This window comes from Gambusia affinis, linkage group LG05 (assembly GCF_019740435.1).
Source record: "Gambusia affinis linkage group LG05, SWU_Gaff_1.0, whole genome shotgun sequence".
NCBI classification, from domain to species: domain Eukaryota; kingdom Metazoa; phylum Chordata; class Actinopteri; order Cyprinodontiformes; family Poeciliidae; genus Gambusia; species Gambusia affinis.
The window spans coordinates 18,090,486-18,108,507 of NC_057872.1; the positions used below are offsets into that span (position 1 = coordinate 18,090,486).

Sequence of the window (18,022 nt, forward strand, 5' to 3'; positions counted from 1 at the left end):
TATTCTTTGGATGCACTGTCTTGCACTGCATTGGTGAGGTGTGGCATAAAGAGGATCAGCCTGTGTGTCTGAAATTAATCTTGCTCGTATATTGGCTATATTCATGTATAACCATCAGGTGATGTTGATTTTTGTCTAGTACATTTTCTGGTCTACCAATCCCCATGTCATTTAATACCTGTAAACAGGAAAAGACCACAAGAACCAGGCAAGAACCAGGCAGCTTAGTTTGTCAACTTTATTGGTACTGAAAGACAGGGGATTTCTACAGCAACCTAATGTTTGAACACAGTTAAGTTTTCCTAGTAATGCTATTGAGTTTATCTGAGGGTGTTGGTTACTTGTAGTTTGTTCCTTTCATAGTTTCATTTTGGCAATGACTTCTTGACTTCACATCTTCAGGCATCCTCTTCGGCCTCCTCTTCAAACTCACCCTCCTCCTCAGCAGTGGCATCCTGGTACTGCTGGTACTCTGACACCAAGTCGTTCATGTTGCTCTCAGCCTCGGTGAACTCCATCTCATCCATACCTTCACCTGTGTACCAGTGGAGGAAGGCTTTGCGCCGGAACATGGCTGTAAACTGCTCAGAGATGCGCTTGAATAGCTCCTGGATGGCAGTGCTGTTGCCAATGAAGGTGACGGCCATCTTAAGACCACGTGGTGGGATATCACAGACGGCGGTCTTCACATTGTTGGGGATCCACTCGACGAAGTAGCTGCTGTTCTTGTTTTGCACATTTAGCATCTGCTCATCCACTTCCTTCATGGACATGCGACCACGGAACACGGCGGCCACTGTCAGGTAGCGGCCATGGCGTGGGTCGCAAGCAGCCATCATGTTCTTGGCGTCGAACACCTGCTGGGTGAGCTCTGGAACCGTCAGGGCACGGTACTGCTGGCTGCCCCTGCTGGTGAGGGGAGCAAAACCAGGCATGAAGAAGTGCAGACGAGGGAAAGGCACCATGTTGACGGCCAGTTTGCGGAGATCAGCATTGAGCTGGCCGGGGAATCGCAGGCAGGTGGTGACGCCGCTCATGGTGGCGGATACTAGGTGGTTAAGGTCACCGTAGGTGGGTGTGGTCAGTTTCAGGGTGCGGAAGCAGATGTCATACAGGGCCTCGTTGTCAATGCAGTAAGTTTCGTCTGTGTTCTCTACCAGCTGGTGGACTGACAGGGTAGCATTGTACGGCTCAACCACTGTGTCTGAAACCTGCAGATAAACAGCTTTTATTCAGTCTTATGATCTCAGAATAGGGAACCTACGGCTAATCAAACTAAATTTAAATCCCAAACAGATCATGTGCCATCACAAGGATCAGTTACCTTGGGGGAAGGCACCACACTAAAGGTGTTCATGATCCGATCGGGGTACTCCTCACGGATCTTGCTGATCAGGAGGGTTCCCATTCCAGATCCTGTTCCCCCACCAAGAGAGTGGGTAAGCTGGAAGCCCTGCAGGCAGTCGCAGCTCTCTGACTCCTTGCGGACCACATCCAGAACAGAGTCCACCAACTCGGCTCCCTCTGTGTAGTGACCTTTGGCCCAGTTGTTTCCAGCACCGCTTTGGCCTATGGAGAAGATAGAAATTGAGGTGTTTTTTCTTGATGCTTTTGTATTTATTCATAAAATAGTCAGATTTATTAAGTTTCTACTCACCAAATACAAAATTGTCAGGTCTGAAGATTTGTCCAAAGGGCCCAGACCTCACAGAGTCCATAGTTCCAGGCTCCAGATCCACGAGAATGGCTCTCGGTACATATTTACCTCCTCCACAAGAAAGAGAAGAAGACAATGGAAGAGGAAGAGGAAGACCAAAAGAAACAGACCAGCTCAATATTGTATGAAAAAAAAAGAGTAAAAGCTGTTATAAACCTCTGACATTACCAGAGAAAATGATCTATAAAATGTTTAATTGACTAGTTTTTGAGAGGGAATTTTACCTGTGGCCTCATTGTAGTAGACGCTGATCCTGTCCAGCTGCAGGTCACTGTCTCCATGATAAGTGCCTGTGGGATCAATGCCGTGCTCGTCGCTGATCACTTCCCAGAACTGCAGACACAAAATGGAAGTGATCACATGACTGTTACTTTCAATAAAAAAACCACTTAATATATCCATGTGGTTTATGAAACTGGGGCATTTAAATGGCTAAAACAGCCATTTTTTTGCAGGCTGATGGTTAGGCCAAAATTCCCCCCCCTTTTAAGCGTGTCATATCAAAAGCATTTCCTGCAACGCAGCTGTTAATATTTCCACAGCCGCCAGCTGATGACACTGCAGAAAGCAGTTCTTACACATGTAAAACATGATGGAGGAGCAGCACAAAGGAGCCACAGAGCACTCTGCACGCCGTACTGCAAATAAACTTCATTTGCACCCAGTCGCTCAACACAGGAGGACAGTGACCGTCTGTATTCAAGTCTTGTTCGCCCTTTTTAAAAAGACCGCATTCAAGATCTTTAAAAACAAACCCATTCAAAAATCCAGTGTAATTATGCAGGCGATTATTGGCTTTGACCATATTTTCAAACATTTATTTCACTTTTAATTGATTTATGTTTTATTATTTTAAAATATATTCATCAAAATTATGATTTCCTTTATATGGATGAGCCGTACTGTGGGCAAGCAGTCACTTTGGGAGTCAGCGGTGGAATGCAAATCATGACATTTAAATCAATGCATAGCAATCAGTAATGCCTTCAGGAGCAAATTGAGGCCCAATAAGGTCGAGAAGAACAAAAGATCTGCCCAAAACAAAACAGAAACAGAGATGAGAGAACTGACGCAAGGCTGACGGTGACACAATAGATGGCTATCAGCAAAGATGAAGAATCCCAGTGAAAGAATGAGGACAATGAGCAGAAAAAAATGCCACACCCTGACCCAGATCCCTGCAATGTATGCATTCAGCATTTCTGTCAATCACATAAGCTGGACATCTGAGTCAATGGACTCAAGGGAGTGGAAACAAATAGAGATCTTATCTGAAAGGGCAGCAGTAGTAGTTTTATCAGCTTAGTCAAACACAGGGCAAAAATAGTGAATTCAGGTGAATAAACATTTACTTGCTTATCGTTCCAACCTTATTTACAGCAACAAGTAGAAGAAAAAGATGAATACTGATTTTAAGCTGTGTGCATTAGTCATAAGCATTCTATAGAGACAATGCAGACAGATGCAGATTAAAGCAATTGCCTCTGCATTCACTGTGCATCAGGTGTTTCCTCCAGTCTTCCCCCACCCTTCTTTTAATTTGGTTATGGAAGGAAAGACATCGATTACAAAGGAGGGTCTGGCTCTCCAGGACAGAAGCACCTCTGCAAGTACTGCGTAATGACTATAATAATGCATCCTTTAAAATCCAGCCTATTGCTGTAGTGCAATCTTGAAGATTAGAAGTAAACATAAGAAATGATCAGCTGTAACATAAAGAAACAATAAGACAGCCATAATAACAGGCCAGTAAGCTCTTTTGTTGCAGAATACAATTGTTAGTGAAAGTCTGGGTAGATGATGAATTGATTTATTGGTTCCCATTCAGACTGTGCTGACATCCCACCACTGGTGGATAGATAATTAGGTCAAATACATCAAAATATATGTATAAATCATCAACAACTACTGAACAGGTTCATTATGATAGAGGCTTTTAGACAAAATTAGAAATTCAGCCAATTATTCATGCCACACCCTTCCACCAGATCCCTTTTTAGATCACTTGAACTGCAGTCTGCCTCTACACAGCCTGGGGAATTAAAAAAAAAAATCTAATCAATAAGAGCTATTGATCCAAATAGGGAGGAAGAGGAGAAGTACTAGGCCTCTCCTCTAGACTCCCACTCATTGTTTGAAATACCGGTCATATCTGCCTGTGGGAGACAAAGGAAAGCAGACTGGTCTGACTGAGGGGGGCTGTGACAACTACAGAACAGACTCTACCCTCTTTCTTCTCCTCTTCAACAATGTCTGAGGATAAGCTGAATCTAAAGTGTCGGGAAGGTGTTGTGCCCGGTGTTGTGTGTGGGGAAAAAATCCCGTCGAGACATCAAGACCCCCGGTATACCGTTATATCAATGCACACGCCCTCCCACCAGTTACCGCAGTGCACAAGATTCAACTGGAAAACCACAAAGAAAGATCTGCTGGTGTAACTTAAAAAGAATAAACTCATAATATATGCACAGAGAATAAATGGCTATATTCACAATTGACATAAAAAGGTCTTTGTATGAGCTAAAACTGAATACATTAAATAAGAGGAGCGTTGGTTTTAGATAGGGTGACCAGACGTCCTCTTTTTCCCGGACATGTCCTACTTTTCAGACCTAAAAAAAATGTCCGGGGGGAATTTCAAAATCGTCCGGGATTTTGGTCAACTGCCTCAAAACACATTACATAGCTTACAGTGCATTGTGATTACATTGCCACTCCGTTCCACTGCTCCATTCCAGGTTTCTTTGTATGGCAAAGAAATCGGTAGCACCCCCCAACAAAAAAAGAAGTGTCCTCCTTTTCAGAAACCCAAATCTGGTTACCCTATTTTAGAGGAAATACTGTGTTCTCCTACCTTGGCACCGATCTGGTTACCGCACTGGCCGGCCTGGATATGCACAATTTCCCTCATTGTGGAAGTGAAAGTTTTCTAAGATAAAGAGCGAGGAGAGGTTGCGATTGCAGCACGAGGAGCCGACTGGTGCCTTAAGTGCTCGCGCTGGACAATGGATTTATAAGGCTGGAGCGTTTCCAGGGGAGGTGGGGGGTCCCGGATACACCCACATGCAGCGGCTCCACTGCGCCGATTGGCTGCAAAAGACAGAGTGAGGGAGGAGACGGGGATCTGGGTAGGGAGGAGCACCAATGTTGCAGATCAGGGAGTGGAAATGAGAAAAGGAGATTGACCAAAATTTTGCCAGCTGGTGTCCAGAAATATTTATTACAGCTGTTTTCTGGGTCAGCCATGACAAATAATCTCGTATCGCCTACTTTATAGGAAACAGATGGTGGACATTTCCGTGTCCAACTGGGGGAAATGGGGACAATTTCACCCAAGCCCTCTTCATTATGTGTGCAGGAGCAAAATCTCACTACCAGATCAATTTAGCTGATTTTGGAAGTCGGATTTAATGCCCTCAGTGTCTCTAGATGGAGCATACATTATGTGCATTTTCTTCCCTTGCCTTATCCACTTGCCTATTTGCTTCTCAATGCAGGGAGAATGCCAGAAAATAGTCAACCCTCTATTAAAAAGCCTGGATGTAAGTGGATGAGATCATTTTTAAAAGAAATTATCCTGCAGCTGTAGAGCTGTGAACAATGTGGCTAAATGTAGGACGCCAATGGGAGAAAAATAAATGGATTTATAGACTGGCAATAATATACCCTATTCAGCCAAAGACAGATGTTTACACACATTCATCATCTGTGGTAGTTTTTATAAGAGCAATATGGATCACTGTCTAGGGTGGCAAGGCCTTGGAAGGTGGGGATAGCATGACTTGACATAAAAAAAGCTCTTGGGTGTAACCCCAAGCAAATTTTTAATTTCTTCTGTGCTTGTCCTGCCAAAAATATATACATACACCCCATTAAATATTTGAATAAATATATTTTAGTAACTTGCAGATGTACCATATACAAAAGTTTATTAAAGTTCTTTATTGCATCATTGTTGCACCTTAGTAACAAACAGGTCACATGCGCCATTAAAAGCTAAAAATAAATATGAGATTCATGACAATTATGTAAGTTATTCTTTAGTGCTGGAGCTGCTTCATTCATTTACAATATTATCCAAATTTAAAAGTCATAATATTTTGCACATTCTAACTTTATTATGATTAAATTTGAAGAGAAAATCATTAAATAAGGAAATGGGTGAAGCTTTGGGAAAGCGGTAGACTGCTTTGTCAGCAAGCAGCTTATGCCTCAGGCCATCAGAGAGCAAAGTCAGTAAATGTCAACATGTTTCAAACCACATAAAACTGCTTTAGGGAACTAAGACTGTCAATTAGTATCTGATAGTTCAAACAGAGATCAACATTGTTTCTACAGCTTACAGGTCATATAAATGAAAACTTGCTCATCATGTTGCTCAGTGATGTTCTGCGGGGAAAAATGTGGCTTCTCAAATAAAATTCAACTACCTCCAAGAAGGAAACACAAAGTCTGAGATGTTAACCCAGCATGTAAGGTAATCTGAAACTGTTTTTTAAACCTGACAACGACTTCTCTGTTCTCCAATGGCCTCCTCAGTCACCAGACCACAATTCACTAGAGCACATTTGGTCTGTGGGAGAAGCTTGTGACAAATCCACAGCTGATCAAGCTTATAGAGAACAAAATTTCATAAAAATGTTAGAGTCACCTTGTTAAATACATGACATCAACGATGAAGTCAGTCCTAAAGCCAAATGGGGCTCCAGCATGTTTCCAGTAGGCTGTACATTAAAAAGTGGCCAGTTATTGTGTTGCAGCCAGGTGTCCCAAGTGTGGCCCAGGAGTCATTTATGGCCCTTGAAAAACATTTGTTTGGCCCTGAAAACATTTCAGGACCAGAACGTGCAGCGGATACAGACGTACTCTTGTTAAAAATGTTTTGGAAAAATGTAACATACAAAACTAAATCTGATTAAAATGGAATGTCTTTGGTACATTGCGAAGTATTTAATTAGCTATGACTGCTTCTTTAATTTTAATGTAATTGTGAACAGAACCACCAACATCCAGCAATTTATACTCCAAAACAGTTCCACTCAGTCAATGTTGCTAAATATACCTGTAATGAAGAACGAAGAGTGACCCAAATCCTATTCTTAGATAGTTTTGTTCTCAGTCAATAAAACAGAAAGTATTCGGCTTCCTGAGATAAAAAAAAATAATTTGCATTTCCATTAATAAGGTGATGTGGGAGTGGTTTTATTTTTAAAAAATCACTGCTTCTTTAAATTGCAAGTACACATAATTATTTGAAGAAAATCCCAATAAGATGACTATATTTTTTTAATGTATAAAACAGAAACATTATTTTGTGGTTTACATTGTGTGGTTTGACTTGTCCACAGAACAGGACAGGTCCAAACTGAACCAAACAATTAAGTCTGCAGGGCGGATCATTAGGCCCGACCGTCGTTCCATCCAGGACTTGTACAGGTCAGGTCAGGAAAAGGGCAGCTAACATCTATCCCAACCCCACACATCCTGGACACAAATTGTTTAGACTTTTATCTTCAGGTCGGTTCTACAAAGCGCTATTTACAAAAACCAGACGTCACAGAGACAGTATTCTTCCTCCAGGCTGTCCAAACTGATGAACACAATGAACACCTTACAGCCAGAGTAGTCTGCTAACTCTGTGACCCTTTATAAGACTTAGATTGGCTGTCTACTTAAAGTTTATTAATAGTAAGCTATATTTTACATATTTAAGCACAGCATAGTGAAACACACTTGGCTTGTACTGTAAAGGATATAGAAAGTCTGTAATACTTTCTGTGCTTTTATGTTCAAGCATATGTAATAAAATTTACCTATACCTTTTGCTAAGAGGAAACAAAATTGCACTACCACAAAATTAACATGTACATGGCTGTGTATTTTCACTTTATTCTTAACTTTACTCCCTCTAATGTTTATCTAATTATGCATAATATCTGTATTATGTGAGCAATTGGAAGTGGAATCAAATTCTTTGTTTGGTCACACTTTATTTTTAAACTGAGAAAACATCTTTGGTACAAAAACAAAGAAAAAGCAAGGAACGGAACACAGAATGTGAAACAAATACACTGGTACAAAAATACACTTTATGATAACTTAAAATTATTCAATGACCCACAGTATTCATATGTGTTTACAAATTTTTTCTTTTGTTTGTGCTCTTGGAAATAATATGGATTGATTTCCTTAATCAAAGCTGTAAAAAAAATTTAAAAATATTAAAAACCTTGTTTGTGCACAGATCCAGACCAGATTCACCACAAGATGGCGCCAGTCAAATGGGGCGTGGTGAAAGAATACTTCCTTTTTCGCAACGACATTCTCCTCTGATTCCAATTTGACGATCACCGAGCTACAGTACAATCTGTCCGCAGCAGCACGAAACTAATTTAATTGCTTCCTGAAAAGGTTTGTTGTCTTTTATAAACCAAGTAAGAGCGGTTTAAACAGAAGCAGTCGATTCCGGTGTTTATTTCGCTGAAGTGTAGCTTTGGTAATCCTTTACTGTTTTCCTTTACTGTTAGTGTGTAGTAAATGTGCTAAAGGCTACCTCATGTTAGCTTTCTTAGCGCCGTGATTTTAGATAAAGGGTGTTGTTTTCGGTTTGGTCACGTTTTGTTTTGTTGTTGTTTTTTAAACATTGGTATAGCTTTTTGTTGGACTCGGCAGTTTTGTTTGGGGAGATGTCAGGAAGATTTCAGTGGGTTTGTGGGAAAGAGGGAGGAGCCGTGAGGCTGAAAACACAGACAGGTCTTCTGACTGGCGTTGACATGTGTAAACTGTAGTCCTCAAAAAGTTTACTCATGTATGAGCACCAGTACTTATTTTTACTCGAGAAGTCAAGGAAATGTACTCAAGTAAAAGCAAATCCTTTGAATATTTACTATAGTGAAAATATATGCTACAGCATTGCGAAATACTTCCAGTGATAATATCTTCTGTACTATAATATTTGTCTTGGTCAGTTTGGTTATAAAAAGTGAATACGTACCTTGGGTGGCTGTAAAAAGAATTATAGTTTTTACCTTTATCACAAATAAAAAGCTGCTTGATGCAAATTCAAGAATGAATTTTCTGTCATTCTTGAATTGCAGTTGATGGGCCGCACAAAATCAGTTTAAGGGCCAGAAATGAGCCCTGGGCCACACTTTGGACACCCTTGAACTACAGTGTTGCAAAGCTAGTCTTAAAAGTAAATTTTTCCCCAAAATGTTACTCAAATGAGTAAATATTGTTCCTACACTCCTCTGCTCATATTAGTTTTGACTTGGCAACTATAATAAAGGTGATTAAAGAAGTAAAGTTAAATTTAAATAAAACGCTTAGCAAGTTAGTGACTTCAAAAATGTTTGTAAGAAATGGTGATGTTATTTACTATTTTGCTACATTCTTTGGGACTTTTACACATCCTATTTATAGAAAGATAAATGTGTCTTAGCTATTTGTCAGTTTGATGAATCATTTGTCTACATTTTCCAATCAATATCCTGCTGAAACGCCCAATGTTGACAAGTTTTTCAGTTTCTAACAGAGGTTTTTATTTAATATTTAAAATGTCCTGGTATTTTAAAGAGCTCTACCAAGATTCCCATGTTGTGTGAATGAGAAGCAGGCCCACAGCATCACAGATCCTCCACTATACACTAAACTCTGCACATTAAATGGCTTTATGTGTAATAATCTGCCAGTCAGAATGTAACTGACACCCCCACTGTGTTTCCCTGTGGATAATTTTACATGAGTGGGCTTTTTCCTGTAACTCTTATGCAATTTCTGGTTAGTTTTAGATTCCTTTAGCAGCAATTTAGCTGCTAATTTCATTTAAGTCACTTTTCAGAGAACAACGCCGTTGTGAAGTTAGTATTGAAAATGTTTCTAATAAGCAATCAGAATATTTTAATGCGTTTATTTATATTATTTATATATAAACTTTAATCTGTTATTTTAAATAATCTGTTATTTATTACATGTCATAAAGAAGCTTGTCACAATAATAAATTAATCACATGATAAATAAAAATCAGCTTGATAATTTCTGATCTGATTATTAATATATTTTTTAAAGGCCGGTTTTAAATGGATTATTAAATAGATTTAATGATCCATTAAATTTATGGTTTAGATTGTGTATGGTATTTGTTTCAGTTTTATTTATTGTTTTTAGTTGTCTTTTTTTAATATTTAATATATCTTCCAGTTCCAAATTTGCGTTTATTGTTCTTTGAGAGGGCGAACTTTCATTATTATGTTGTTAAACAATAATATTATTGAGACTATTTTTAAGTAATATCATGATATTGCAATTTATCATCCAACAAGATGTATTATGCATAAATTTATCTATTTTTATGTGGTAATAAATGTAAAGGTTTTTCGATTGTAATTTGCATCTTGGTCACAAATACCTTTTTCCAAATATTGATTTTTATCATATTAGTATAAAATCCTGTTTTTACTGCTCACAGACTGCTGAAGGATTCCTTTTTTAATCATAGATGTACATTTTATTCCTTCAGGAGTCGAGATGTTTTACACATGTGGACCCAATGAAGCCATGGTGGTGTCTGGTAATGGATTCCTGCTTATTTCCTGCAATAACACAGGATGTTTAGAAAAGCCTTTCAGTAGCTGCTGGAAACAGATGACACTTAATGGCTGTGTTTATAAATGTGTTCTGCTTTCACTGTAGGTTTCAGTTTGGGGATTTTCCAGTTTTCTTTAATATACTGCGACTAACTCGCCTGTATTGTGAAATGAATCTATAACTGATCTGTTTCTGCTTTCTCTGGATAGTGAAGCAGCTGGTTGTTTTGTCACTAATCAGCACTGTAGTGTTAAATGATTTCTCTTTTTTTTCCCCCACCAGGCTGCGGCCGTTCTCCACCTCTGATGATTGCTGGAGGAAGAGTGTTTGTCATCCCGTGTATCCAGCAGATCCAGAGGTGAGCCGCCTTCTGCCTCTGCGGTTCAGAGTCTGGCAAATTAAATGGAGACAAAAGAGAGCGCATACATGAATCATGATCAGAATATCATCATTTCTGCTTCGTCACGCTTGTTTGTGTTTTACAACCGCAGAATCACACTCAACACCCTGACTCTGAACGTGAAAAGTGACAAAGTCTACACTCGTCATGGGGTCCCCATCTCGGTCACTGGCATCGCACAGGTGAGCGCCAACCGTTGTGTGGTAGAAATGCTTTATAATCGGAGAGTTTAACAGACTTGTTCTTTAAATCAACTTCTGTGAACATATTTACTTTTATGTGCAATTAGTGACTTTCAAAACATAAAAACTCACTGATCCTTTTAGCACGACGTCAAACTTCATTGTATTTAATTGTGATTTTATTTGATAAACCATAAACTGCATATTGTTGCACAAATCTAAAATATTTGGTCCCTTGACTCTGATACCACTCAATAAAATCCCTGCTTAAGGCGTATGTAGTTTATGAAAAAGTTTCAAGAGATAAAATGAAATTTGCAAGGCAATGTGGAAAGACAAGGAGCTTCTGCGATGTTTTGTTTTACTGACTCAAATCTTACTAAATATTCTCCCTTTTTTAAATCTTTGGTTTCAGTTTTAGCTCGTTCTTTTTGTTTTGTTTTTTCCCCAGGTGAAGATTCAGGGTCAGAACAAGGAGATGCTGGCCACAGCCTGTCAGATGTTCATGGGGAAGTCTGAGGCTGAGGTCGCTCAGATCGCTCTGGAGACCCTGGAGGGCCACCAGAGAGCCATCATCGCTCATCTGACTGTCGAGGTCGGTCCGCCAGCACCTTCACAGTTTTCACTTGGAATTTCACATCACACGGGTCAGAACTATGCATTGTGTTGTAAAATCGGTGGTAATGTTTCGCTTTCTGTGCAGGAGATCTACCAGGATCGTAAGAAGTTCTCTGAGCAGGTGTTCAAGGTGGCCTCCTCCGACCTGGTCAACATGGGCATCGGTGTGGTCAGCTACACCCTGAAAGACGTCCACGACGATCAGGTTTGTATTCTCTAAATAAAAGTCAAACATCTGGAAGCGGAAGACATCTGCTGGCGTCTAAGGAAAGCTCTCCGCCTCAGACGGTTTCCGCTGCTGAAGAACTTGAGTGATTGATTTTGACCCAGCTAACTCCCAGCCTCGTTTAGGCCGAAGTGCTTCAGTGGTAGTTGAAGCCTTTCTTCATTGGTTTGACTAATGCACCACATCCGAATGACTGCGTGTCGCTCTCTGGGGTTTCAGTGTGTTAAAGTGACAAACTCATTTAACGCTGGGAACTTTTAGGGAGTTTAAATCTTTCTCTGCCTAATTGCAGAAGCCATTTTAATTCTCAGTCATAAATTCTCTTTTTGTTTTGTTGCACAATCAGCACGAGGTTGGATGAAACTGGTTGATTTTGAATCTTGTGACTCTTTATGTGTTGATGTTTGGTTCTTATCCTCGTGAAACTCCTGATGATTGATTTTTATTTACTTACTTTATCCACCAAATTTTTATTTTAAATCTCCTGGTGCTGCCTTTATGGTGCCGTTTTAACAGGATTCCTTCAGAAGGTAAATAGACCTATAGCATCTCAAATTGTCTACTGTACCTTACAATGGGCACGTTGTGTTTTTCCACGTTTCACACTTTGTTTCATGTTTCAAACTCGAGGTCCGGGGGCCAAATCTGGCTCCCCATAACCTCTTATGTGGCCATCTAAGCTCTAGATAAAGAGATACAGTTGTGCGCCTAAATATTTTACTTGTGAAATCAAAGCAGTTTCTATCTGAAATCAATTTGAAAAAGTTCATGTTCAAGTTCAAAAAGTGGCCATGAAATATTGCGTCTGTTCATAGTCAGTGAACAGACTGACTATGAATTAACTAAATGTAAATGTATAAGTAAAAAAATAGCTTCTTTTACATTTTTATTGGAACTTGTTTGGTCTGCAAGGTTATTTGTGTTTTCTAATCTTTAATTTTCTGCAGGATTACCTTCACTCGCTGGGAAAAGCCCGGACAGCCCAGGTCCAGAAAGACGCGAGGATCGGAGAGGCTCAGTATAAACGCGATGCTGTTATCAGGGTAAAGAATTACAAACGTGGAAATAAATGGTGGAAAAAAAAAATTATATTTGTAATAATTTCCTCATGATCTGTTCCCGTCTCGCTGGCTGTACGCAGGAGGCTCATGCAATGCAGGAAAAGGTTTCTGCGCAGTACAAGAATGAGATCGAAATGGCGAAAGCTCAGAGAGACTATGAACTGAAGAAAGCAGCCTACGACATCGAGGTCAACACCAAGAAGGCCGAGTCAGAGATGGCCTACCAGCTTCAGGTGCCTACAGCACCACAGTGCACCACAGTTTGTAAACGACGCATCACATTTTATTGCTCCAGCCACATTTAAAGGGGTACTATAAGGCAAAATTCACATTTTGCATGTTTTTGAACTTCCATTTGGGTCTCCACCTCTTCTTAAAACAGCCCAAGAGTTTAAAAAACAACCATCTATTATTTGGCAATACGTTGATGTGTTTTGGTATCTGGAAAATGAGCCGTCAAAAAGGAACCCCAGTGAAGCCCGATCGGTTACCTAGGAACTCAAGCAGAGCTTCAGCACATTTGGTCAGCTGGTTTTACCGTATGCTCTGTACAATGGCTGCTGGAAAAGACAAGCGTTTTATTGTTGACTTACCATCCAGAAACCACTTGCTCCATTCTTGTTGGTTGTGCAGGAGGCTCCACTTCTGCTTTTCAAAGATGTACTTTTGCATTTTTGTGCATCTGTTTGCAGCTATTTTCATATGTGAGAGTAATTGTTGAGTTGGGGGCGTGGCCAGCAGCAGCTTATTTGGATTTAAAGTGACAAGACGCCCTAAAACAACTCATTCTGAAAGAGCTCAAAATAGGAAGAACTGAGCAGAATTAAATCTCACAATTTTGTGCAACAAATTCAATGAATATGTTTTGTATAGATCTTATCCTAACCTGCTCAAGGAAGCACAATGGGTCACCTTTAAATATCCCACATCAGGTGGCCAAGACCAAGCAGCGCATCGAGGAGGAGAAGATGCAGATTCAGGTGGTGGAGCGAACGCAGCAGATCACGCTGCAGGACCAGGAAATCACCCGCAAAGAGAAGGAGCTGGAGGCCAAAGTTAAGAAACCTGCAGAAGCTGAGAAATACCGGATGGAGAAGATAGCCGAGGCGCAGCGGTGAGCAGCACGCCGCCATTTTGTTGAGTTCATTGAACTGGGATTGAAAGTGAGTATTTTACTCGTTCTGTTCTTCTTTTGTTCAGCCTGCAGCTCATCATGGAGGCTGAAGCCGAGGCGGAGTCGATTAAGGTAAAAGCTGACTTTTACTTATTGATATTGTTATTAATTATAATAGTATGTTTGGTTTTGTGAGAAGTGAAGGTCTAACACTGCTTCTTTGTTTGAGCTGTTGTCTCTAATGAGCGTCTGTGTTTGTTTTGCTTTCATTCAGATGAGAGGCGATGCCGAGGCTTTCGCTCTGGAGGCTAAAGGTCGCGCTGAGGCAGAGCAGATGGCCAAAAAGGCCGAGGCCTTTAATCAGTACAAAGATGGAGCCATGGTGGACATGCTGCTGGAGAAACTTCCTCTGGTCAGTTTAACTCTCTCTGATAAAATAATCCAAACAAATCTTAGAGCTGAGAGAATAATCGCTTAATTAGCCAAAAACAAAATTACTTTTTAGTCCTCATTAATTTTTATTTTGAGCATGATGGAAAGGACAGCAAAGGGGTGAGAGAGCTGCTGTAAACTCTCGGCGTTAATTATTGTTATTACAAATTATAACCATGAACATGAAAACAAAGAAGAACCAAGCTAACCTTAGCCAGAGGTCTGAAAACGTCTCACTGTGTAAAGATCCTCAGCAGAGCAAGATGTGTGTTTACTGTATGAACCAAGTCAGATTTATCTTTAGAAATACAGCTGAGACCAGAAGTTTACATACACCAAAACACACATCTTTCTCTCACTGTCTGAAGTTAAATCAAATCAAACTTCTGCTGTTTTAGGCCAGTTAAAACACAATAATGAAACAAAATATTTCAGATTTATTATGTGGAAATATTTAACTATGTCCCAAAGGATGGTTATAAAGTGGCTCGTGGAAAATAAACTCAATGTTTTGGCGTGGCCCTCTTAAAGCCCTGATCTCAGTGCTGAATGGAGTTTATGGTCAGATCTGAAAAGGTGCGTGAGCGAAGCGGACTTCAAACCCGACTCAATCCTGTCAGGAGGAACGGGCCAGAAGATGGAGGAGGAAAACCAAAACGTTTGAATCAACTCATGCAGTTCAGAGGCAAAACTACCAAATAAATGTATCCAGCTTCAGATTTTGAAGACATAATTAGTAAATCTGACATATTTTCTCATCATTGTGGCATTTAGCAAACAGAATTAAGCCCTGACCCCTCCTCTCCCTCCTGACTCCCCGTGACCTCTGCCTCACCCTCAGCTCCAGGTGACCTTCAACAGTTCATATTGAGGCTGCTGGTTCGATTCCAGGAAAATCTTTTAAAAACCACTTCAAATTCAGAACCAACTTTTTCCCCCCCAGTATTTCAGTTTAACCAGAACCAAATGGAGCCGATGTTTCATTGGTTCTGTTAAAGTTTGTTGTGATTTAACTTTAGAGGTTGAGAAATAAAAAAAGATGTCTGGCTTTTTTATAAGGCATATTTAAACTTCTGCTTTCTTCTGTAAATGATGAATTTAGGGATGTTAGATGTTGCTCAAACAACTTTATGAAACCCAGACCGCCCGCTTTGTGAAATGCACCAAAAGTATTGTATTTTTAATCCTTTTTGATATTTTTTTTTTCATTCCTTAAAACTGTTGATTCCACCTGGAAGCATTTTGTCATTTTATTTTAAATTCCTCATTACAACCAACACTTACCCTTTTTGCTTTCTCTGATGACGTTTCGCCGCAGATGGCTGAGGAGATCAGCAAGCCGTTGTCGAAGGCTCAGAAGATCACCATGGTGTCCAGCGGCGGCTCAGAGGTGGGAGCCGCCAAACTGGCAGGGGAGGTTCTGGAAATCATGACCCGGCTGCCAGAGGCTGTGGAAAAACTCACAGGAGTTGAAATCTCACAGGTACTCCTGAGTCCGATCTGTTAAAAAACTGATAATTCACCAGACTGAGTAAACTGAGAATGTTGATTTCTTATTTTCCTCTGATTCAGGTCACTTCGAAGGCGTCCCGTGTGCGTTAGGAAGGGTGATCATCTGAGAGCAACAATCTGTACCGTCGTTCGTTTCCCCTCCTTTCTGTGGCTTCTGCTCATTTCCTGGATGGCTGCTGTTTTTCTCCCTGTCGTTACCGACCACAGAAACACTCGATGTTTTTCTGGCCCGTCGGAGTCGTAGCCGTTGCAGCCCACTTTAGCTCAACATGAAGTCAGAGCTGCTGCCTTTTTATACCTGATTTTCAATATGCAACTTCTTGCCTTGTGGTTTTCCTCATGGTTCCTGCGTAGGAGCTGGACCACTAAAGCATCACCCCTCGGATCAGAGGTCACTGTGCCTTTTTAATTTGTAACAGAACGCAAAGTGCTTTAGCAAGTTCAGGGAGCCCGAATTACACCTGCTGCTACAATGGAAGAACTGTCCTGTCACTTGAAGAGCGGCTCTTCTCCCCTGTTTGAAGTCAGATCTGAAATGTAGAGAAATCTCTCAAATTTTCCATTTGTTTACTTTAACAATTGTCGCTCTCTCTGTGGTCCTGACTGTTGGTTATATAAATGTTCTCAAGACCATAAATGTTCTTAAAGGGCCGGTTGTGCCAGAATGTGTTGATGAAACCCATTAAGCTACTAAAATATAAATCAGTTCTTAAAATTAAACACCGAACATATTTTCAGTCACTCCAAGATTTCACAATCTACTTTTTTTTGCAATAAAAAACTTTTGATTACTTACCGCATCACCCCACATAAAGTACGGCTGACGCAGAAAATTAGTAGTAGTAGAAACACTGCCACCTGCAGGTCACTTAGAGCCAATGTTTGACAATTTTTTGCGAAAAATTAGCAATAAACTCACAATTATGCGTAAATGTAAAAAAGTGCCGGGATTTATTGATTTTATGTAAGTTTCCACAATTATTCACAAAAAACTGGAGTGACAAATTGATACAATTTGGCAGTAAACAGATAAAAAGTGCTTTGAATTGATTGATAAAATAATATTTAAGCTTGCTGTTATCTTGGCGGTTCTATTTATGTGTCCCTTTAGAGTCAAGAGGGCCACCTAGAAAGCTGTGGCGGCCCAGATTTGGCCCCCGGGCCTTGAGTTTGACACATCTGTTTTTAATCCTCTTTGGTAATTAAATTACTAATCACTTCTAGCGTTGTTGGCTACATTGGCTACATTTCTTACCAGTTTGAGCTGCAGGCAGAGGGATTTCAGTCTCAAAATGTCGGCGGAAGTGTTCGGTGGAAACAAGGTTTGAGGTTTTCCTGTTCGACGTCTGGTGGTTGGAGAAAAGCGTGTTGTCTCTGCAGCAGCGTTGCTCTCTGAGGTCAAAGTTCTGGGTTTTTTTTTTTTATGCTGTAGAGACAGAATCTGCACTAACTAATGTCACATTCACACCTCAACTTATGTATGTTTTTTTTTTTTTTTCGTCTTGGAATTTAGACTTGGAATGTTTTTCCATCTTTGATCGTACTGAACGTTAAAGTGGTGAAATCATACCGAATATTTGAGACGTTAGCTGAGACCTGTTCTAATATAACTGCAGGTGTTTTCTTATAATTTTTTTGTATGTGTATTAACTACCAGTTGCATCTGTACCAGATTTTATAGACTTTTACCCAAAACACCCAAAGGTTTTGCATCAGTAAGCCTTCTTGCTGTCGATGTGATTCTTGTGAAGAATGCTTCGAAAACGTTTGTTGCATGGTTACTTAAACTGACGTGAACGTAAATCATATTTAGCGTGGAACTGCTTGTACTAAATAGTCTGTAGTGGACGAAAAAATAAAATATTCAACTCACTGAAAACAGCCTGGTGTTTATACACAGTGTGAGCCCGCTCAGTTTTATTTGAAAAGGGTAACTTTAATAAAACATCTACAAAAATAGAACAGCAATGAATGAGAGCTTGAAGGTAACAAGCGTTTCTATAGCAACAATGAAAATGTGACAGGGAGTTATCTATATATTAGCAAAGAAAACTGTAACCCTGTCCTTTGAATATGTACATACTGTGAAAATTAGCACAGAGAGATGAAATCTGACAGATTGGGAAGAATTATAGTAAAATGTTAAGTACAACCAACTTCAATATTATAATTT

General features: G+C 40.0%; 2 protein-coding genes across 2 annotated transcripts; one reads left to right on the forward strand and one right to left on the reverse strand.

Annotated features, from left to right (window-relative positions):
* Positions 1–224: 224 nt before the first annotated feature.
* tubb5 (tubulin, beta 5) lies at positions 225–4,763 on the reverse strand. The gene is made up of 5 exons (XM_044116820.1): positions 4,572–4,763; positions 1,942–2,050; positions 1,658–1,768; positions 1,325–1,569; positions 225–1,211 (listed from the first exon to the last, which is right to left on the reverse strand). Exons 1-5 carry the CDS (start codon positions 4,626–4,628, stop codon positions 399–401), a joined length of 1,335 nt encoding a protein of 444 aa, XP_043972755.1. The 5' UTR covers positions 4,629–4,763; the 3' UTR covers positions 225–398.
* A 3,234-nt stretch (positions 4,764–7,997) lies between these two features.
* flot1b (flotillin 1b) lies at positions 7,998–17,722 on the forward strand. The gene is made up of 13 exons (XM_044116821.1): positions 7,998–8,128; positions 10,237–10,287; positions 10,587–10,662; positions 10,796–10,886; positions 11,338–11,481; positions 11,590–11,709; positions 12,678–12,773; positions 12,872–13,024; positions 13,724–13,905; positions 13,992–14,037; positions 14,180–14,317; positions 15,656–15,820; positions 15,910–17,722. The coding sequence occupies exons 2-13, from the start codon at positions 10,245–10,247 to the stop codon at positions 15,937–15,939; spliced, it is 1,284 nt and encodes a 427-aa protein (XP_043972756.1). The 5' UTR covers positions 7,998–8,128; positions 10,237–10,244; the 3' UTR covers positions 15,940–17,722.
* The last annotated feature ends 300 nt before the right edge of the window (positions 17,723–18,022 follow it).

Coding starts and splice junctions, on each gene's coding strand:
- tubb5 (XM_044116820.1), bottom strand. CDS start 4,628: ATGAGGGAAATTGTGCATATCCAGGCCGGCCAGTGCGGTAACCAGATC. Junction 2,051..4,571: donor GTAACCAGATCGGTGCCAAG/GTAGGAGAACAC, acceptor TTGTGTCTGCAG/TTCTGGGAAGTGATCAGCGA. Junction 1,769..1,941: donor CTACTACAATGAGGCCACAG/GTAAAATTCCCT, acceptor TTTCTTGTGGAG/GAGGTAAATATGTACCGAGA.
- flot1b (XM_044116821.1), top strand. CDS start 10,245: ATGTTTTACACATGTGGACCCAATGAAGCCATGGTGGTGTCTG. Junction 11,482..11,589: donor TCGCTCATCTGACTGTCGAG/GTCGGTCCGCCA, acceptor CTTTCTGTGCAG/GAGATCTACCAGGATCGTAA. Junction 14,318..15,655: donor TGCTGGAGAAACTTCCTCTG/GTCAGTTTAACT, acceptor GTTTCGCCGCAG/ATGGCTGAGGAGATCAGCAA.